This window comes from Rhinolophus sinicus, linkage group LG04 (assembly GCF_036562045.2).
Source record: "Rhinolophus sinicus isolate RSC01 linkage group LG04, ASM3656204v1, whole genome shotgun sequence".
Classification (NCBI taxonomy): domain Eukaryota; kingdom Metazoa; phylum Chordata; class Mammalia; order Chiroptera; family Rhinolophidae; genus Rhinolophus; species Rhinolophus sinicus.
Genome location: NC_133754.1, coordinates 102,146,178 through 102,165,965, shown reverse-complemented (window position 1 = coordinate 102,165,965; position 19,788 = coordinate 102,146,178). Strand labels below are relative to the sequence as shown.

Here is a 19,788-nt window from a genome sequence, read left to right as displayed (position 1 = left end):
CAGTTGACCACTAAAATACATTGAACTGAAATGGAAATCTAAAGGAAATTGATCACACTCTCCATATAAATCCATGCACTGCAAACCGTGGTGCCTGCAAGGTGATCCAGGCTTGGACACGATGCCACTTACAGCACTCCTGTGTGAATGCCACTTCATCAGCATTTCCATGGATTGTGCCAAATATAGTCGCCCATCCACTAGTGTCCCCTGCAAAATGGTGATGTATATGTGTCAGTTGTGCTGTAAGTCAAAGTACAAAGCAGAAGTATACAAATTTGATAATGAAATTAGTTAAAAAGTTGGTTTAAATAATAGAACGATAACATCAATAGTAAGGGAGAAAAGGGTAGGCAGACATCTAGACTTTTTCTCTTCTTTGCAATTAGAGATATTCTAAATGTATGTATCATAAAACATACAATGAAAATAGATAATTATTTTATGCATATCCTGAAAACTATCATCTATTTCTAATGCTGACATTTTAAAGTTTGATCTTAATTTTGAGGTCCTCATATGTATATATAGATACATACTTGATAGATGTAACGGGTTCTGATAATATTTGTCACCTGACCTTTTTAATAAAGGAGTAATATTTTCTCAATTTGTTACAGGATATGATCTATTTATTTGCCAAGTTTCTTTGTCTCTTTTTTTGCAGTAAAATTATACATATTTTTAAAAAGTAGACCTGATTTTGAAGAATCCCCACTTTGGTATATGCTATTAACACAATAAAATAGGCATTGCAAAGTGTGATACTGAAGTTAATACAGATAGAAAAGTAAATTTAAATAGTTGCCCACAGGTCCCTTTGATCCTTGCAATCTTTAATTTAGTTCTCTCTTTTTTTTAATTTAGTTCTATTTTTTACTAGTACCCTTCACGGTTCTTACAGTGGTTCTACTCGATGCCTTTACACAAATGATTTAATTTGTGTTCAGAACATACTCGTGAGGTAGATAGACACGCGTGTTCTCTGATTCCCATGCAGTGAAGCGGAAAAGCCAAGAATTTGAGTGGGTGATACTGGCATCCAAAGAGCTGCCCCGTTACTGCCCCAGATTGAGCACCTACTGTGTACTGTAATGAGCTCTGGTGCCACCAGAACGAGACAGACAAGAACTCCTCCAGGAGCTCATGTCTAGTGAGAGAAGTGCAGCGGAAAGGCGAGGCAGTTCATCATACAGTCACACAGGTACACTGTGCTATGGCGGCAGGGGAAGAATGCTTGTCCTAAACTGGTGGTAGAGCGTCTGGGTGGAGAGAAGCCAAGCTTCTCAGGTGATGAGGGGACACCTTTAGCTGCTTTCTAAGGCATGAGCAGGAGTGATCCATGGGAGGTGAGGGCAGGAGGTCCCAACAGTGGGAGGCATGCATGAGTACCCGGGGCAGGAGAGCAGATTCTAAAGACAGATGCCCAGCATCCCTGGCCTTTGCTGTGTCACTTTGCGAGCTGGCCAGTGCCAAGGAATGGCCGTTCTGTGTGGGACAAAACACACAGGATTCTTTCAGATTCAGGAGATCTGGGTTCTACTGTCTACTCTATGACTAATGAGACATGTCATCCTCTCTTGGCATCAGTTTCTTTGAGAGAAATATACATGGGTAAGATTAGACAATATATACAGTCTTAATACACAGACCTAAAATGGCCTGTAAGACCCTTGGTGCTCTGGTCTCTGCTTATGTCTTTACCCCACCTATATTCTTGGTCACTCTTCTTAAGCCATACTGGCCTTTCTGTCCCACAAATACATTGTCTTGTTTCATTCAGCCTCCGGGCCTTTGCACTTGCTGTTTCCTTTGCCTGCAACTATGTTCCTCCAGAATATTTCATGGTTTCTTTCTTCTTTTCATATCATATTCAATTCAAATGTCATCATCTCAGAAAGGTTTTCTCTGGTTATGTCTTTAGCCTTCCCAATGTAGTCAATAATATTGTAATAACTATATTTGGTGTCAGATGGGTACTAGATTTATCAGGGTGATAGATGGGGGATTAGGGGCAGGGTAAAAAAGGTGAGGGGATTAAGAAGTACAAACGGTAGTTACAAAGTAGTCATGAGGGTGCAAAGTAAAGCATGGAAATATAGTCCATAATATGGTAATAACTATGTATAGTGCCAGGTGGGTACTAGACTAGTCAGGAAGGATCACTTCTTAAATTATATAAATGTCTAATCACTATGCTGTACACCTGAAATTAATATCAAATAATATTGAATGTCAACTGTAATTGAAAAATTAAAAAGGACGGGAAAGGTGAAGGGGAATAAGAGGTTCAAATTTGCAGGTATAAAACAAATAAGTCATGGGGATGTAATGTACAGCATGGGGAATACAGTCAATAATATTGTGATAGCATTGTATGGTGTCAGATGGTTGCTGGACTTATCATGGTGATCACTTCTTTCGGTATATAAATGTTGAATAGCTATGGTTTATCCCTGATACTAATATATTGTATGTTAGCTATATTTTAATAAAAAATTTTTTAAAGATACAAACTAAATTTTTTTAAAAAGTAGCCCACCCCTCAAGTCACTTTCTGTGCCATTAGCCTGTTTTATATACCACATGGCACTATCACTCTGAACTTATTTAATTTATTTATTTAGCTACAAGTTTATCCTCCTCCTTGTTCACATGGTCCATATGTGAACTTCACGAGGGCAAGACTCGTGTTTCCCTTGAGCCTGCTGGGTCGCGATGACTTCGAGAGCACCTCGCACGTAATGGGTACTACATAAAGGTCTGTCAAATAAATGAATTCTCTGGGCAGCCCATTTTCACATCATGGGTAATCTTGCAATGGACCCAAATGACCAAGCCATAACGAGGAAGTCATAGGAAGCCATTTAAAATTAAAATATGGGTATCCAAGTAGAATTTAAAAGCTAATTTAGATTTTTATCAACTATCACATTTCGTAATACTGCATTTCTGTTCTAAGCAACCTCTATATCTGAAAATTCAGGTAATTATCACAAATAAATTGGGGACCAATTATTTGTGTTACAAAGGGATTCCTTATACAATACAAGCCATCTCTTCCAGTGCATTACAATTATCCGATCTGCCCACAGCTCTGGGGTTTCCTAAGGCGGGGCACACATGTAGGGCTGGGGGGGCTCACCACAGTTCTCCTCGTCAGCGCCATTCCCACAGTCGTTCACGCCGTCACAGTGGAAAGCGCGCGGTAAGCACTTGGTCAGATTCCCACAGGGAAAATACCCTTTTTGGCACAGAGGAGTGGTTGTACTGCCTTCGGTCAGTGCGAAATCTAGGTGGAAAAGGGGATAAAAATCTTAGGTAATAGCAAGAAAGTGTTAATATGGCCAAACTCGTTTCATGTTACCCCATTCAATTTTCACAAGAACCCTGTGAGTTAAATTTGTCTGGTGTTATTCTTAGTGCATAACTTCTATGAACAATATCCTTGATTACATTCCAAACAATTGTGATCATAGCCAACACTACCTACACCAAGAAAGGAATCAAGGCTTATTTTGGGTTCACTTCAGGAAGGCAATAGTAAATAAAACCAAAGCAATTGTCCTACGTTCTAGAAAATCAAAGATTTACCCACTCCTGGAAACAGAAAAGCAAAACCATGAGTTCACAGGATCAAACAAATGAATTGAATTACTTATTAACCTTTTACAAGAACGATTTGAGGGGAGTTACAATTTAAAAAAATGTATGCAAAGGACAGTTTAAGTGTGAATCAGAGAGAAACCCAGAACCATGTTTGAATAAGGAGACAGAACAGTAAATAACAATATGTCATTGAGCTCACTTTGTGCCAGGCATTTGGCACACTGGTTTGTCTGTTATTCCTGAGATAAATCTATGTATGGGTGATATTACCCTTTATGTTTGAGGGGTATATGCAGTCATTCATCTGGAAGAGGTCGGATTTGAGTCATCTATCCCCTGACTCCAGAGGCCCACCCTTAACCACTGTGCTACGAGGATATCAGTTGAATCAGACACTTGATAGCATAAGTCCCCTATGAGGACAAATTCAAAACAGTTTTCTTGGGCAGGGAACATGAGAAGAAGAATGAGAGCTGAAAAATTACGGGGTTGAATGAGGGAACCCAGAATGGAAAGATTAATTACCATGTACAAAATTACTATATCTGGGGATAAAATGACCAAAAAAATCTCAGAAATTAGATATGAGACATTTTTTCAATTTTGAAAGAGTACTTTCCAAAAAATAAAGAGATGTGTTTTCTGTAACTATTCTAGTAAAATGGTGGAAGCTGTGTATTTTTTTTAAAAAGGAGTGCAACATGAAACGTCACAGAAATTGATATAGGAGCATGTAGACTTGGGTGTGGCTACACGTCATGACTCATTGAAGGGAGCAAGGCATGTTTTTGAAGTGTCCCTAACCACGCCACTGAAGGTTGGCATCATGGCCAGGAATTTCCTTGGGTTGGTGCTACGATGGTTTTTAACTTAGAAGGAGAGAGAACAAACCTCTGTGGAGCGCCGTCGACCTTGTGCTGGGTGTTTCCTAATTATTGCACTTACTGGCTGCTTGGAATGGTTGGTGTTGCTCTCTCTAGGTGAAGGTGAGGAAATGGAGGCTGAGAAGTGAAAGCACTCTGGTTCTTGGGGAAATGCCCTGTGGCAGCTGGGTCCTCTAACACATGGCACCTTGCAGTCAGGTGCCCTCCCACCAGACAAGGCACCAGGTGCTCCTAAAGTAGACGAAGCCTGCCAGCCCTCACTGTTTAACAAATACTGCCTCTGTTTTAGGGCAGGAGTTTTGATTTTAAGCACTGAAGCTGTGTGTGAGTTACAAGTGCATGTTAAGCTTTTAGTGATATCATTAGAGGACGCATGGAGTGTTGGATTTTTTCAGCTTTAGTGCTTTAGTCATAATGACCATCAAATTCCAGCAAACACATAAAAGAGGAGAGTCTGCCTCTCTTAGGGAATAGCTGGATGTAACAGTGCCACTCTCCCCAGAAGCTGCTGGGCCTTCTCTGAATGGGGCCAGTGACCCTTGGGTACTTTTCTACCCTCTGGATTTTTGTTCTTACAAAAGAAAAATGTATTTTCTCCACTATCGTTGCAGTGATAGGTAAATGATTTACTGTCGGCAACTAGATATAGGACCAGTCAGATCTCATAACTTTAGGAAAATTTTCTTTGCCATGTGGCTCTGGGGGTTGGCTTGTGAAGTCTTTTCACATGGGGTCATACACACTGAGTGATAGATTATTTTTTTGAGGTAGTTTTTCAAATTTTTATTTATTTATTTATTTTATTTTTTTCAGTTACAGTTGACATTTGAGTCATAGATTTTTAAATCTCTTAACTTCTTCCTTGTAGATTTAAATCTCGTAACTTCTTCCTAAGATTTCTGTAAAGGGCAGATTTATTAAAACTAGTAGTCCGGAACATGAATGAGGTCAGTATATCTTAGTGTAGCAGCTTTGACATTTTTTTAAGACAGTAACTGATAGTTAGAAAAAAATTTTGTATCACAGTTCAGCACACAAACACACATACACAGAGACTGAAAACAAAGCTTCTCAAAATATTACTATGCTTTTTACTATGTGTGATGCACTCTGATCGTTGCTCTCCTATCTCATTCACTTGAAAAGGGATCACAAACCACTAAGTAGATCTCATGACCCATCCACTAATGGGATGTGACCCAATATTCATGCTTTCACTCATATGTGGGATATAAAACAGAAAGCAACGAGTGAACAAACAAACAAAAAAGTCATAGATACAGGCAATAGTATGGTGGTTTCCAGAGGGGAAGAGGGTGTGGGGAGGTAGAAGAGGGTAAAGGGGGTCAAATATATGCTGAGGGAAGGAGAACTGACTCTGGGTGTTTAATACGCAATGCAATATACAGATGATGTGTTATAGAATTGTACACCTGAAACCTATATAATCTTATTAACCAATGTTACCCCAATAAATTTAATAAAATTTAAAAAAAATCCTATCCATTAGTGATGGAGTGCTCTGCCTGGATTAGCATTCTCTCGATCACTCACTCACTGTGTGACTTCAAGCAAGCTACTTAACCTCTTTCAACTTGAGTTTTCTCATATTTAAAGTCAAGTCAATGATAATGTCCCATTATCATTTCAGGAGCAAGAGAAGCTAACGCTCGTGAAGTCCTGGAGAGTGCCTGGCCCATGGTGAGCCCTTGGGTAATATTGGCATGTTACCTTGGGTAATGTGGGCAATTTCAACGTCAGGTAAGAAAACAGGGCTTTAAGAAGGAAGCTCTGATGCTGAGTGGAAGCTTGCAGTGCCTTAGCACTGGGTGACTTTTTTGTGACGTCTATGAAAGAAAAAATAGGGACTATAATAAAACGTCCCCTACTTCTTCATATTATTCTGTTTTAAAAGCCATATGACACATGTGGTTTCTATCTTAAGCAGCCTCGAATCGCTTTTGAAAGCTAATGGGGTGGGGGGTTGTAAATGATAAATAACCAATGAAAATGTCTTTACAACACAAACAATATTAATACTATTCTATTAATGATCTAGAAGAGGTGGTTAGATATTCGATTAAAGACAGTTTTGAAGTGGAAAACTGACGCTGGTAGATTGTGTTCCCTACAGAGTTATCACGCAGACAACCGTGGGTTCTTTGAGAGCTGGACCCAACTAAATTCCCACGTCACAGATGCAGACTCACCTAGAGGGGGACAAGCTCTCAGCTGTCACAGACAAGGGGGATCGAGATTATATCCTTTTTGTGCAAAAAATGTGTACATGTAGCTAGTATGGGGGAGGGAAGGACTGACCGTGTACAAACAGAACCGATCGGTCGCACTTCTCACAATTCCCCATCTTTCACCTGAGAATGGTATCTTCCTAAAGCCATCTCAAGGTACAAATTTTATGTAGAAGAAAAATAAATAAATGAAATCAATTCCCTACTCCCTGTCTTCTGTATCCTAAATCCCTATTGTCTGACTTACTGCCTGCTACTTATCTGGTGCTCAGTAATTTTTTTTAATGAACAAATGAATGAATGGGTCATTTAGGAATAAAAGAGGTATCGAATAAAGAGCCCCTTTCAAGATGTAGACTTCCCAAAGTTGCAGGTGTATGTTTTTATTGTGATGACAAAGTATTGATTAGTCTCCTATATACTCCATTAATCATTCTGCTCTGTCATTATACAATTTAAAAAATAATTAAAAACCCCAGCTGTATTTGATATATACTGAAAAAGAATCAATTGCCGTCCGTAGAAAGCATGTTCTGCTGTCTATGCTTCCTGCCATCTGTGGAAGTAGAAGGAGATAGTTTTTATGGAAATATGGGGATTATAAAAATGGAGCATGCCTACAGAGAAGCGAGGTTGGTAGCTTCTGCAGGAGTTTCTGTGGGATCCCTGCCAAACACACAGCTGAGGAGGGTTGGAATATATAACAGGAAATTGCTCAGTAGTATTCCGCCTCCTGCCTTCTGGTCAATATTCTGGACATGTCTGAGCAATGGGGTTTGAAAATGGTTCCTTGATAGGCTTTTGAAGCCAACTGGACTGCTGCCCAAGGACATTTTTTGCTGTGCACCAATACCTTCCTTGTGTTATTAGGAAACAACAGGTGAGAACTGTCTTTTTGGTCCTGAGTTTAAGAATCCATGGAGATGTGCAAATCGCTCTTTGCTTTCTCTGATTCTCACCTGTGCTGGACCTGCATGAAGCTGAAGAGAGCCTTCATCCCCTCAGCCTGGTGTTCTGGCTGAGACTCTCCACACTGACACCATGGTCCCGGGGGAGCACACAGCGTCCTGACCAAGGAGGACACTTCCCAGAGTGCACCATTCCTAAAGTTCAATCCAGTTCAGACACAGATGGAGCCACTGGTATTTACTCTAAAGAGCCAAGTACTGCAGCACCAGAAGAAATATTCATTTGACATCCAGCAAATGTTAGTGGAATGCATCCCATGCTATTTCTACAAGGCAGCCCACAGCCATGACCACCGGGAGCTCAGGGGCTAGGAGCTCCGAGAACGGCAGCAATAGCACTCGGGATGCAACGGTGAAGCCAGCTCATCTGCTGAGTCCTCCTACAGAAGCCCCCCTACTTCTGGGAAGAGGCTGAGCTTCACTAAAAGCCCGCCTTTACAGAGTAGACGACGTATTGTTCGTTTGAAGGAAACTAGTAAAGTCGTCCTTACAAAGCTTTTATGCTAAGGTGAGTGGAGACCCTGACAGGATTGTGCGGCCATATGAGTCAGTACGTGGAGGATTCAGGTCTGGGTCCATGCACACCATTACTCCACCTCCTTCCCACTTCAAAGATTCCTGCCTTAACTGAGTTTCTCCAAGTCTGCATTTTCTGTCATGTCCTTCAGGGGAAAACCAACCATCTCAGCCTGTCCCTCAGGGTCCTACTCACAGATTTTCTGCAGAAACCATCACCCCATCTCCCTCTTCAGGTGATTGCCTGATGTTTGAACAGACATATTTTGGGAAATGATGCTAAATTTTCTGGAACAGAATAGGCTCAATACATCTTGATTTAAACTGGAAATAAAGAGAAATTCAAGTTGTCGACATCACCCTCACCAGGGGTGTATTTCAGGCCACGTCCCCCTGGGCTGAGTGCTATTACCTGGGTCACACACTGAATGGCATGGTCCTTGATGGGTTCTAAGTTATATGAAGGCACAAGAAAGTCTTCTCTTCCAAAAAGATATCTGCTAGTGACCAGTAAACTGCTTAAATTCACCTCTAGGGATGCATTCTTTTGGGTTAAAATCTTGTCTTTTAGTATTTAAATACCTATTTTGTTCTGCCTGAGTTTGAGAGACAGCTTTTTTCCTAAAACCTGCCTGAGCACATTGAGCTCACAGAATGAACACTCTGGTGGGTAAAGGAAGAAGACCGTGGAAAGGATGACAGTAAAGGAGACACGTGAAGCCTGAGGAAACCTTAGCATGGCAAATGCAGAGCGAGGAGAAGGTGGTAACTTTCTCCCTTCATCTCTTATTTAATTCCTTTCTCATTTGATGACTGCTCTGTTTCAAGGGACTTCCGCTGGTTATTTTTCCTCTTGATGGCAAGTCTCCCCAATTCTAGTCCCATAGACTTCCAACCTTCTCTGCACCCCTGTGACTGGGCAGGATGTACCTCACACAGGTGTGGGCACCTTACACAGATGGCTGGTGCTGAGCTGTGTAGAAGCCACACGTCCTAGGCTGAGGCCCTGGATGCTTCTTTCATAATGAAAAGAAGAAGGCTTTCCTTCCTGCCCTCAGTGAAGCCTTCTGCCTGTGTTCTATAGTATTCCATTTAGCCTCATCTGCTCAGAATTTCTCTCCATTAATTATTTCCCTTATCTCCTGTATTTTCAATATCCCTGTATCTCCACTGGGTTTTGCATTTACATTAATCTTATTCAGGCAGCTCTCATCTTCAAAACAAACAAACCAAGCAACCAGTCAACCCAGATCCTACTATATCGACATGAGAACTGAAACACTTCTCCCTTCAAAATTAAATTCCTCAGAAATGAGTCAATGTCTGCATTCCTCACCACCTTTCTCTCTTTGATCCACCACATTTGATCTTGGCCTTGCTGCTCCACTAAAATCCTTCCCTCCAGAATCACTAATATCCTCTTTGTTACTAAATACAATAGGTACTTTATAGTCTTCATTTTATTTAGTTCTCTGCAGTATTTGACACAACTATAGTCCCAGGTTGAAACCTTGTGTTGCTTGGCTTAGTGACATCTCCTGCCCGGGTTTACCTCCTCCTTCTCCATATTTTCTAAATATGCCTCCTTATCTCCTTAATGCATTGGCTCTTTTTTCTTTGTCATTATCTTGAATGTCACCCATTCCTCATACACATAGGTCAGAGGTTACTTAGACCAATTGAGTCAATTAAAGAATTTAGAGGGACCTGCAAAAGTTATTAATATTTTAGTTTGCAAATAAGAACATTAAGAAATGCTAAATTACCATGTATTATAATAATGATGTATTAGAAACATATTATTTAATTGTTAAAACTTAGACTGTATCCACAGAAGAAAAGACAACCCTTTGAAAGGAATACCTTTGTTTTATGAAAAACTCACTCACTCATTTATGCTCTTGGGCTGGTGACTTGCATTCCTGCAGCGGTGGCCTGGAACATGGTATCTGGAAGTATGTGTGAGAAAATTGGATCTGGCGATGTTACCAGAATTCTTTAGGGAGGTCAGTTAGCCCTCTGCTCTGTAACTCACAAATATTTTCTCCCAGGTTGTCACTTGTCTTCACCTGTGTTTATGACAGGGGCTCCAGAAATGGAACTATAAGATCTTGACTTTAAAATAACTATGCAAACTAAAACTAGAGGGTAACTTACTTGATTTAAGTAAGGATGTCTATAAAACCCCATAGCGTATGATATACACTTGATGGAGAATGTTGATGGCTTTCCCTTTGAGACTGGGAACAGGACAGTGATGGCCATCATCACTGCATGTGTTCAGCATTGTCCAGAGGGCTTAGCAAATGTAGGAAGGCAAGGTGAGTCAGCCAGTGGTGTAAGAATTGGAAGAGAAGAAATAAAACTGCCATCGTTCATGATATGATTGTGAACATAAACATCCAAAATAATGAATTATCTGTATTTGTGAGGTTAGCAAAGTTTCTGTAAAATCAATTTAAAATCTACATATCAGCAACAAACAATTAGAAAATGAAGTGTTTAATAAAACATACCTTTTATTATAGAACCAATAATGTCATGTATTTAGGAATAAATCTAACAAAAATCTGCAAGGCATTTATGCAAAGTATATAAAATGGTTGGGAGACATTAAAGACCTAAATAAATGGAGACAGAATACTTTACAGATGTTAATTCTTCCCCCAAACTGATCTATAAGTTTGAAGCAATTACAATAAAGCCCCAGGAGAGTGCGTGTAGACATGGGTAAGTTGTTTCTAAAAGGCGTGTGGTAGAAGAGCCAGGTGTGTCTTGAAGACGGACAACAAGGCGAGAGAACTTACCTGCACGAGTATATCAAGATTTATGATAAGGGAATGATAATTCAGGCAGTGTGACATTGGTGCAAAGATAAAAAAAGAATAGACCAATGGAACAAAGTAGAAACTTCAGAAAAAGACAGACACACATATAAACATTTGATTTACGACCAAGTGGCAGTGGTGAGGGACAGTTAATTCTACGTGGATTATAGATCTAAACATGAAAGGTAAAACAATGGAGTTTCTGAAAGATAATACAGGAAAAAATCTTCATGACTTCGGGGTAGAGATTTTAAGGAGAATACAAGAAACAAAAAACAAACAAAAGCGTTAATCATAATGGAAAGGTGCTAAATGAGGCTACATTAAAATTAAGAATTTCTGTTTTAAAAAGAGGAAGAAATCACCATTAAAACATGCTGAGGATTGTGGAACCACATATTGCATGGGGGTACCCACACCTGAAGTCAGTACATGAATTGATCTACAAGCGGTTATGGCAAAATCAACAAAAAGCGAATGGCCCTGACAGATAACGCGTTGCTCCCTCCATTTCCTGGTAAGTATGGCGTCATGTGCATGGAGGATCTGATTCATGAGATCTACACTGTTGGAAAATGCTTCAAAGAAGCAAACAACTTCCTGTGGCCCTTTAAATGATCTCCGCCACGAGGTGGAATTAAGAAAAAGACCACCCACTTTGTACAGTGGGGAGACGCTGGCAACAGGGCAGACCAGACCAACAGGCCTATTAGGAGGATAAACTAAGGTATCTACCTGGGTACTTCTGTAATCCAGTCAGTTGATAACCAGTGACTGCTTTCAAATTGAAAAGAAAGTGTAAAGGGAAGTTGCAAAGTAGATGTTTGCAAAACAGCCTGTAGTTAGCATATATAAATATACACATATATCCTACAAATTAATAAAGAAAAGATGAATGGTAAATAGAAAAATGGGCAGGATACGTGAATAGAAACTAAACAAGAGAATATCCAAATGGCCAAATAACGTCTGAAAAGGCATTAAATCTAATTAGTAACCATGGAAATACAAATTAAAACTCCAAGGACATGTCACCACAGATTACCCGTATGGCTATAATTAAAACACCAACCAATCCTACACTATTTAGCAAGGATGACAAGCTATGCAAGCTCTCATACACTGGAGGGAGTGTTAATTAGAACAAACGCGTTGGAAAACGGTTTGTTATTATCTACCAAACTTGAAGCTTGCAAACCTCCTGAGTCAGCAGTTTTTCTTCTGGGATGTGCCCACAGAAACGTGTGCACAGGTGCACTGAAAGGACTCAGACAGGGAGGGATCTACATAGATGCTGCATTACTCATAATAGCCCTGAACTGAAAACAATACAAAAGTGCTGGAAAAAGCAAATGGTAAAACTGTGGTGTAGTCATCGACGGCATTACTATATAGGGCTGAAAATGAACGAACTGAGTCGTTCGCGATGATTTCAGATCAAGCATAACCTGTAGGCACGTCTTGTCCTTTTCAAATGACTGTGTTTCCTCAGGAGGACGTTCCCAGCAGCCCTGACTTTTATGGTAATAAGATGCTGAGACTTAGCTTGTACGGCTCTCTCTATGTGAAATGCAACTTTTCTCCTTTTTCACATCATCCCTTCCCTGATATTCGTCTCAGAAGTCATCCTGTGAACACTTTCTGATCCCTTCTAAGACCGCTCCAGAGTGTGATGTTTCTTTCCAAAGCATCTTGTGCATACCTCTACTGCAGTATTTGTGACATTTTACTATTATTACAGATATTTTCCTTTTCCCCATAGTTCACTGTGCCCCATCCATGGAAGGAAACTAAATTTTGGTTCTCCCAATGCCTGAAAAAGTTCTCAATTTTTAGCACACACCATGAGCTCAAAATCATCTAAGCTTAACAGTTGTTTCCGTAATTGGGCCACATCTACCTGACTCCCCGTACATGGAAGTGGGGAGCCCATGGGTACTCCAGTGACAATCCACGTCAGAAGCATGGGCCAAACTCGGGTGTATGCATGTTGGATGTGACGTCACTGTGGGTTAGGTGCCTACAGAAGCCCTATACTCATTTCCCTTTTCTCTTTTATCTTGTGTCAGGGCTTCAGTATTCTTATGTTGACGTTTTTGCTTAAAGCTATCTACCATGAAAGAGGAGAGGCCTCTCCTGAAATCCTGATGGTGTCCATGTAGGTGAGGTAAGGTGGCTCATCCCAGCTCATGGGTATGCTACCTGTATGCTCTATGTCTAAAGGTAATCTCATGTTTACTCTGCAAAACTCTTAAAATTCACAATACAGTGGAGGAGAAAAAACATAGCATTCTCAAAATTCTGTGCTCTCAGGGAGGGTAACTTCTGTCTCCCAGTAGATAATTTTAGCTTTAGTTGTTACAATGACAGTGGCATTTTTAAGTGGGAAACAGAAACAGCCGTAACAGAATGACTTCGTAATAGGGAACAGTTTCCCGGGAACCCTCAGCATGGATTATGCTCCGGTGCCTGCCTATGTGTGAGTTTACATAAAGACTCTCTTAGCTCACCTTCAGACAGAATTTGAGGCTTCTGAGGGAAGCTTTGCATAATGGCCCTCAAAGGCAGAATGGAAAAGAATCAATATCTTTTGAGTTTCTTACATTTCATCAATTTACGTAAAAAGAAACGAAGAGAAATAGCTACCATAATAGATACACTATTTTTGCCTTTGCGGTTACTGCGGAAAGTCTCAGGCAAGGTATGAATAAAAAAGAGAGAGAGGAGAGGAGGTGAAGAAGAGGGGAGATGAGGGAGGACCTTGAATTATCACTCTTGTCCTGCTACAGACAAATGACTAGTCCAGTGTCCACTGGCAGGACCATACTGAACAAAAAAGTGGATAAAGAGAACCAATTGACGAATGAGAAAGAGAATCTTGCTCCAAGTCAGAAGACTCTTCCCCAGCCATTTGTGTCATGGGTTTGCTAATTCTTTTTCTTTCTTAAGGAGGGAGTGGTGATTAACATCAAGATGACTTTATAGTTGAACTTACATATTAATTCTACTTTTTGAATTATATTATCCATCAAGAGGTTGTATACTGATCTTTAGACAATGTAGCTTCAGCTGTTCCTTTGCTGAATGCTTAATTTGTCCTTATAACCTCCTCCCCCAAAAAATTAAAAAAGAAACTTTTCAAGTAGAATTAATGTGTTCCATAATCCAGGTGAGCCCAATTGGCATCTCTTATAAAAAGAAGTGTTGCGATACTTTGATGTGCTAACTGCAACACCAGTGTTTGCAGAGCTGTGATCCATGGGTCAGCTTCATCAGATTACCTGGGGTGCAGAGCCCCACATCCCACCCTAGACCTACTGAATCTGTGGGGGTTGGAGTTCTAGAATCTATTTCTTTAACACCACCGCAACTGGTCCTGGGACACTCGATAATTGTACTAGTGTGACAGCTCAGGCTGAGAGGTTATTTGTTACGCTGACGGCCAAAGGCTGGGAAGGATCAGGGCTGTGGCCTGAACACATGTCGCTAACCCTAAGTCCAGCCTCCTTGCCACTTGGCTGCCTCTCCCATCCTCACCCCTTCCATTGTCTGCGCTTTCTTCCATGGTTCCAGGTCTACTGGTGTGGATGCCGTCTCATGTCCCATCTCTGATCAAGTGAAAGCTGAAGAATAAAATCTACCTTCTTTTCTGAGCTTCTGGGTCAAGGTGATCTATTGGGAGCAAATCCTGAGTATGCTCTCCACAACATATCTTTTCCATAGACACAGGGAAAGGTTGATACTATGTTATTTCATTAAAAGATTCAGCTCATGGATGAAAGAACTAGCCACTGAACATGAACAAAGAAAAAAACTGGAGGAGCAAAGCCACTTGCTTGGCAGAGGGCTGACACCAGATACATAGCCAGATTTCTGCCTGTCTGAGAAGGGGGCTGAATGCAGCCCAACCCAGAGGCTGGGACCCACAGGAAGCCACACGCAGGGACTGAGCCCCTGACAGTGAGTGGGATGACATAGCCCTGCCTGGCCACCAAGGCTGTGATTTCAGTACTGCCCCTTCGCCCATGACCAGCAGGGAAAGGGTTCCTCTGCAAACTGGGCATGAAGTTCAAAACCAGATCACACACAGGGTGAAATCCATGAGACACCGATGTAAACCACAGCTCAGATCAGCAGATGCCAGCCGACAGGCTCTTTTGAGGCAATTAGGAGACCAGTCATAGGGGGACGTGTGCAGGAGAAAACACCCTCCAACTTCATGAAAGTGCCTGGGACTTACAAAAAAGAGACTTTATACCTGGGGACCCAGGAGATGATAGTTCTTAAAAAGCAGTTTAAAACCTGGATGATTAAAATTCTCAAAGAAATAATGCAAGGGATTACATCATGCGATCAGAATGGAAGTTTGTAAACCCAGAAAGACAACTTTAAATTCCGTTGGAATTATGGGAATGAAAAATATAGTCACTGAATTTTTTTTTTTTAACTTTATAGCTCGAGTAAAAAATAAACTGGGATCTGAGAAAGGGAGAATTAGGTAAATTTGCCTTTGCTTCATCAAGCAGGTATTCTATTTACACAGAGCATCCCTGGGTGAAGGAAATAGTCATACAACACTGGTGAGCACTGTGTTTATTGCAAGTTTAAATTTTTTCTGTAGAAAAACATTTCTGGAAGTATAGGGGTGAGAAAAGGGTGCGTGTGAATAAAGCATAGAAGACAGATAATTCATTTTCAGATAATTGTGCCCCTGATTCTACTATTATTTCTTATGGAAAACAAGCACATTCATTTTGCAAGACAAATATTAAGTTATATATTTACCAGGCAGTGTTGGGTTCTCAAATACATAGTCCTAAAAATTCGGAGCATTTATTATTATAGAACTATGTACATAAAAACTAGTCTTGGTTGAATTTTATTCAGGCCATGATTTTTCTAGGATAAGAGTGTGATTTTTTTTTCAACTTATTTGAAAGCGGCATCCCAATTTTGTCTCTACAATTCAGCTGCCAGCCAGTTTTGTCACTTCAAGTGAGAGGCCTTAAAGCTCTTATTACATTGGTCATAGTTATTCACAGTAAGATGAACAAATGAATAAAGCTGTTGCGAGATATGTCTAGTTGGCACCTTTAGAGAGAAAATATTTCAGTGGCTTTAATTTCTGAGGATCGGGTATGTCCTCTCCCGCCTCACAGCGGGCTTCATTAGTGGTGCTGCGTCAGCCTCTCAGTATGACTGGCCAGCGATGTAATTGATTTTCACAGCTACCAGCAGCATGGACGTAATTGTGTGAAATTAAAATTTAGTCGGAAAACCTTTTCTCAAATCACAGCGAACAAGGTGAACCGACATGACTTTAAAAAGGCCCGTCCAAATTGAGGTTTGAACTTGTCCATTAGGGGGCAGTCACATACTGCTCTCTTCAAAACGCAGCGCAGGCCTTTAGGATAACCGCATTTTTCGAAGGTTAGCAAATTATTTGAAAAGGAGCAATTCGTAATTACCAAGTAGCGGTGTACATGTTTCATGCTTTAATTTCCCATAGAAGCCCATGTTTTGGGTTTGGAATATTGTCCATAATAGTCCACAAAAAAAAGCCTTTTTTTTTTTTAAGGGAGTTGAGGCTGGTTAGCAAAGAAACCCAGTGAATAAATAAATTGATGATAAAGTACATATAGAAAGTGATAATAAGATATTTTATCTTGACTTATCAATTAATGTCTATAGCTTAAGATAGTCAATATTGTTCATTCCTTAGGCACTCAAGGGTGATCATGGCCAGAAGACAAATGACGGTCATACAATTTCTAACTTTTCCTTTTGTTTAGATCTGGCCTAAGAATCTATCACAAATATTTATTTGAATTTAAAAAGTAATCTTTATGCTTACATAATTGTAAATGACTTTTCTTTGTTTATTATAAAGAGTCTTACTGCTTTAATTCTCTATAATTTTATTGTGAGAAAAAAAATTTCCTCATCACATAGCAAATTATTATTTTTATAAGTAAGAGTAAGATAGCAAAACATTATTAATATGTCTAATTTTGAAACTAAATAATTTTAAATATGAAGGTTTAAATTAGCCATCAAAAGTAATGTATAATAAAATTAGAAAGTAAAAATTTCCAGGGAATTATAATTAATTATTAAATACTTATCAGGTTGCTACTATGGATCTGAAATATGTCATTTACTTAGAAATAAGAAACAAAAACCATCTGTTTAAAATTTCTCCCCCCCTCATTTTTCATTTGTTTGTTTGTTTAAAGAGCACCATTACTTTGTGGTAAATCTTAAGACATTAGTTTAGTAATAGATGTTTTCATCTCATAAGGATTTTGTTTTTCTAAGCAAAATCAATTAGATGCATTACCACAAGTATAAGCAGTACTATAGTAAAATTGGTTAACTATAGTTACATTTCTGTATGTTAAAGAACTTTTTAAAGGTACAGATAGCCTCTATGAGAGGTGCTGAATTCAAGAAGCTACTTTTCTTCTTAAAAATCATAAAACTGAATATTGCAATTATGCATAAGACATGAACTTCCAAGGGAATGATTTCTAATTTAGAGAAATACACAGTTTTCTACAACTGTGTTTCATACAAAATGAGTTCATATATATTTTTCTCCTTTCATAACACTTAAGTTTTCATGTAAGAGAGACTTAAATACAAAACAATTGTGCTAAGTGTATTAAAATAATATTTTAAAATAATTTGAAACAAAGTGTTAGCATTTCAAATTCAGACAAAAATTTTATTGAAGTTCTTGAAATTTTTCTCATAAATACTGAATTTTATTTCAAGATTAACAATACTCAGTTGAATTCATTTAATAAAATTGAATATTTTAAAAACTTAAAATGAATTTCTCAGAAAATAAAAATAATTTCAAATTCTACCTTTTATTCAGTTTATCAAAATTCTCTAAGAAAGATTATAAACTTCAATAGATACATTTTTCAATAATAATAATAAACCTCAACATGCATGGGGTATGATGAATAGATTATGTATTTACAAGTGTATAAGCTCATAACAAAGCAAATATATATTTTCCTTTAAAACCAGGTAAAGATTCGGTTTTATTTTTTCATCTCAGCTTTACAATAAAAATACCACTAACTTTAAAATTAGCAATTTAGCCAAAATAAAAATGTTTAAGATTAAAAACAGAAAAAAGAGTTATCTAAATGGGGATACTTTTGTACGTTTTTAGTGGTTTTATTTTAGATAGGTTTGCTCTTTGGGAGAGATACGGATTTTTGATTTGTCTGTGACTTTGCAGTTCCCAGTTTAACACCATTAACAACAAAACATAGCAACTCATGATTACCTACATTTTATGAACGTATGTCAACACGTTGAAATTTCATAAGACAAAATTTTAATTTATTAATTTGTCATCCTTTTTTCACATATTAAAAATATTTTCTCCATTAAAATCGATTTCTTCAGCATTGTTTTAAAAAGATATTTTTGTCTCCAATTTTAATAACATATAAGGCAAGTTTTCATGAAAAATGTGTTGCACCTAGAAATTGGTAGGATGGGACTCTAAGCAGTTAGTGGTAATGACGATGACAACGCAGACTAGTTGTCTGTTTATCAAACAGTGCAATGACTCTATTATAAATATGATAGGACCACATAGAAAGGTTGTATTCTTTTGGAATTGAACTAATTTAAGCGAGAAAGCATCAGCCTTACCTTTGACGTCTATCAGAACAACGAAGTGAAGTAGAAAGAACATTTCAGTCCGTCTGCAGCTGAAGAGAAGTTTAATACCAGAATAATAACAACAGGTTTACAGCAATTGAGTTATTAGACGTGTCCTCCTTACACCTCAGAAGGAGTTCTGATGGAGTCACTTTGGTGCCTCCCGATGGTCTGAGCATGCTCACAGCTTGAACTTTACTGGCATGAGGAAAGACCGTGTTTTGTCACTACGCAGCCTGTCTTTCTTGTTTCATTGTATTTTAAATCTTCGGTTGTATTCTTGGTCGTTATTTCATCATAGTATGTACAGAGAGACATAAATAGGACTTTGGTGTTCTTAGATAAGAAACATTTTGTTAAAAAAAAAAAATCACTTTATATTTTCTCCCCTCAAAGCATGTGGTACATTTGCTCTTACTTAAATCTAAACATATACAGAGCTTCTTAAAATGAAGGGATATAGATTTACACTGAATAGGTAATGAAACATTTTGCAAGCATATTTTTCATGCAGTAAGCAAGTGACAAAAAGCTACTTACTGGTAAATACACTAAGAACACATACTTCTTCAAATGCACTTAAATGATTTCAAATGGCACCCAGAAAGTTAATAATAATTAAAATATATGGTCTTGTGTTTAATAGTTACTTACTGTAAAACATTTACACCGTATTATAAACCTCATCTACTTCCTCTAGAATTATATTCCTTTTTTAAAATGGAAAGTTTTATTCTCCCTTTCAATTTCATGCTGCACACCGATTGGAAAACATTAATCTTAATTTAGTCCTCACATCCTGAAAGCAGCTTCTAAAACAGCATAGTTAGAGCAAGTTAAAGTATAGAAAGGGACTTCTGGTTGTAGGAGTCAGTCGATCCTAGTGTAATCATAAAAATTTCCATGAAAGGACATTGTAGAATTTCATTGTCAGAGAGTATTTATTTTACTAATTGGGAAATGTCTACCTAGACATATGAAACAGTTTGTAGTCCTGATTTGAACTGAGGGTTTTGTAAGTAAATGATTCTCTTATATAATTTTA

The 19,788-nt window shown here is 38.7% G+C and overlaps 1 protein-coding gene across 4 annotated transcripts in view; it reads right to left on the bottom strand.

Moving 5' to 3' along the window:
* The window catches only part of RXFP2 (relaxin family peptide receptor 2), a 54,581-nt gene extending 35,645 nt beyond the window's left edge, over positions 1 to 18,936 (bottom strand). For all 4 annotated transcript variants that reach the window (XM_019749619.2, XM_074330081.1, XM_074330080.1 and 1 more), the window contains exons 1-3: positions 18,735 to 18,936; positions 3,146 to 3,292; positions 133 to 210 (exon numbers count right to left, since the gene is read on the bottom strand). In XM_019749619.2, the coding sequence (XP_019605178.2) occupies positions 133 to 210; positions 3,146 to 3,292; positions 18,735 to 18,777 (268 nt within the window). In that variant the 5' untranslated portion in view covers positions 18,778 to 18,936. The remainder of the gene's footprint in view (positions 1 to 132; positions 211 to 3,145; positions 3,293 to 18,734) is intronic.
* Positions 18,937 to 19,788: the final 852 nt, after the last annotated feature.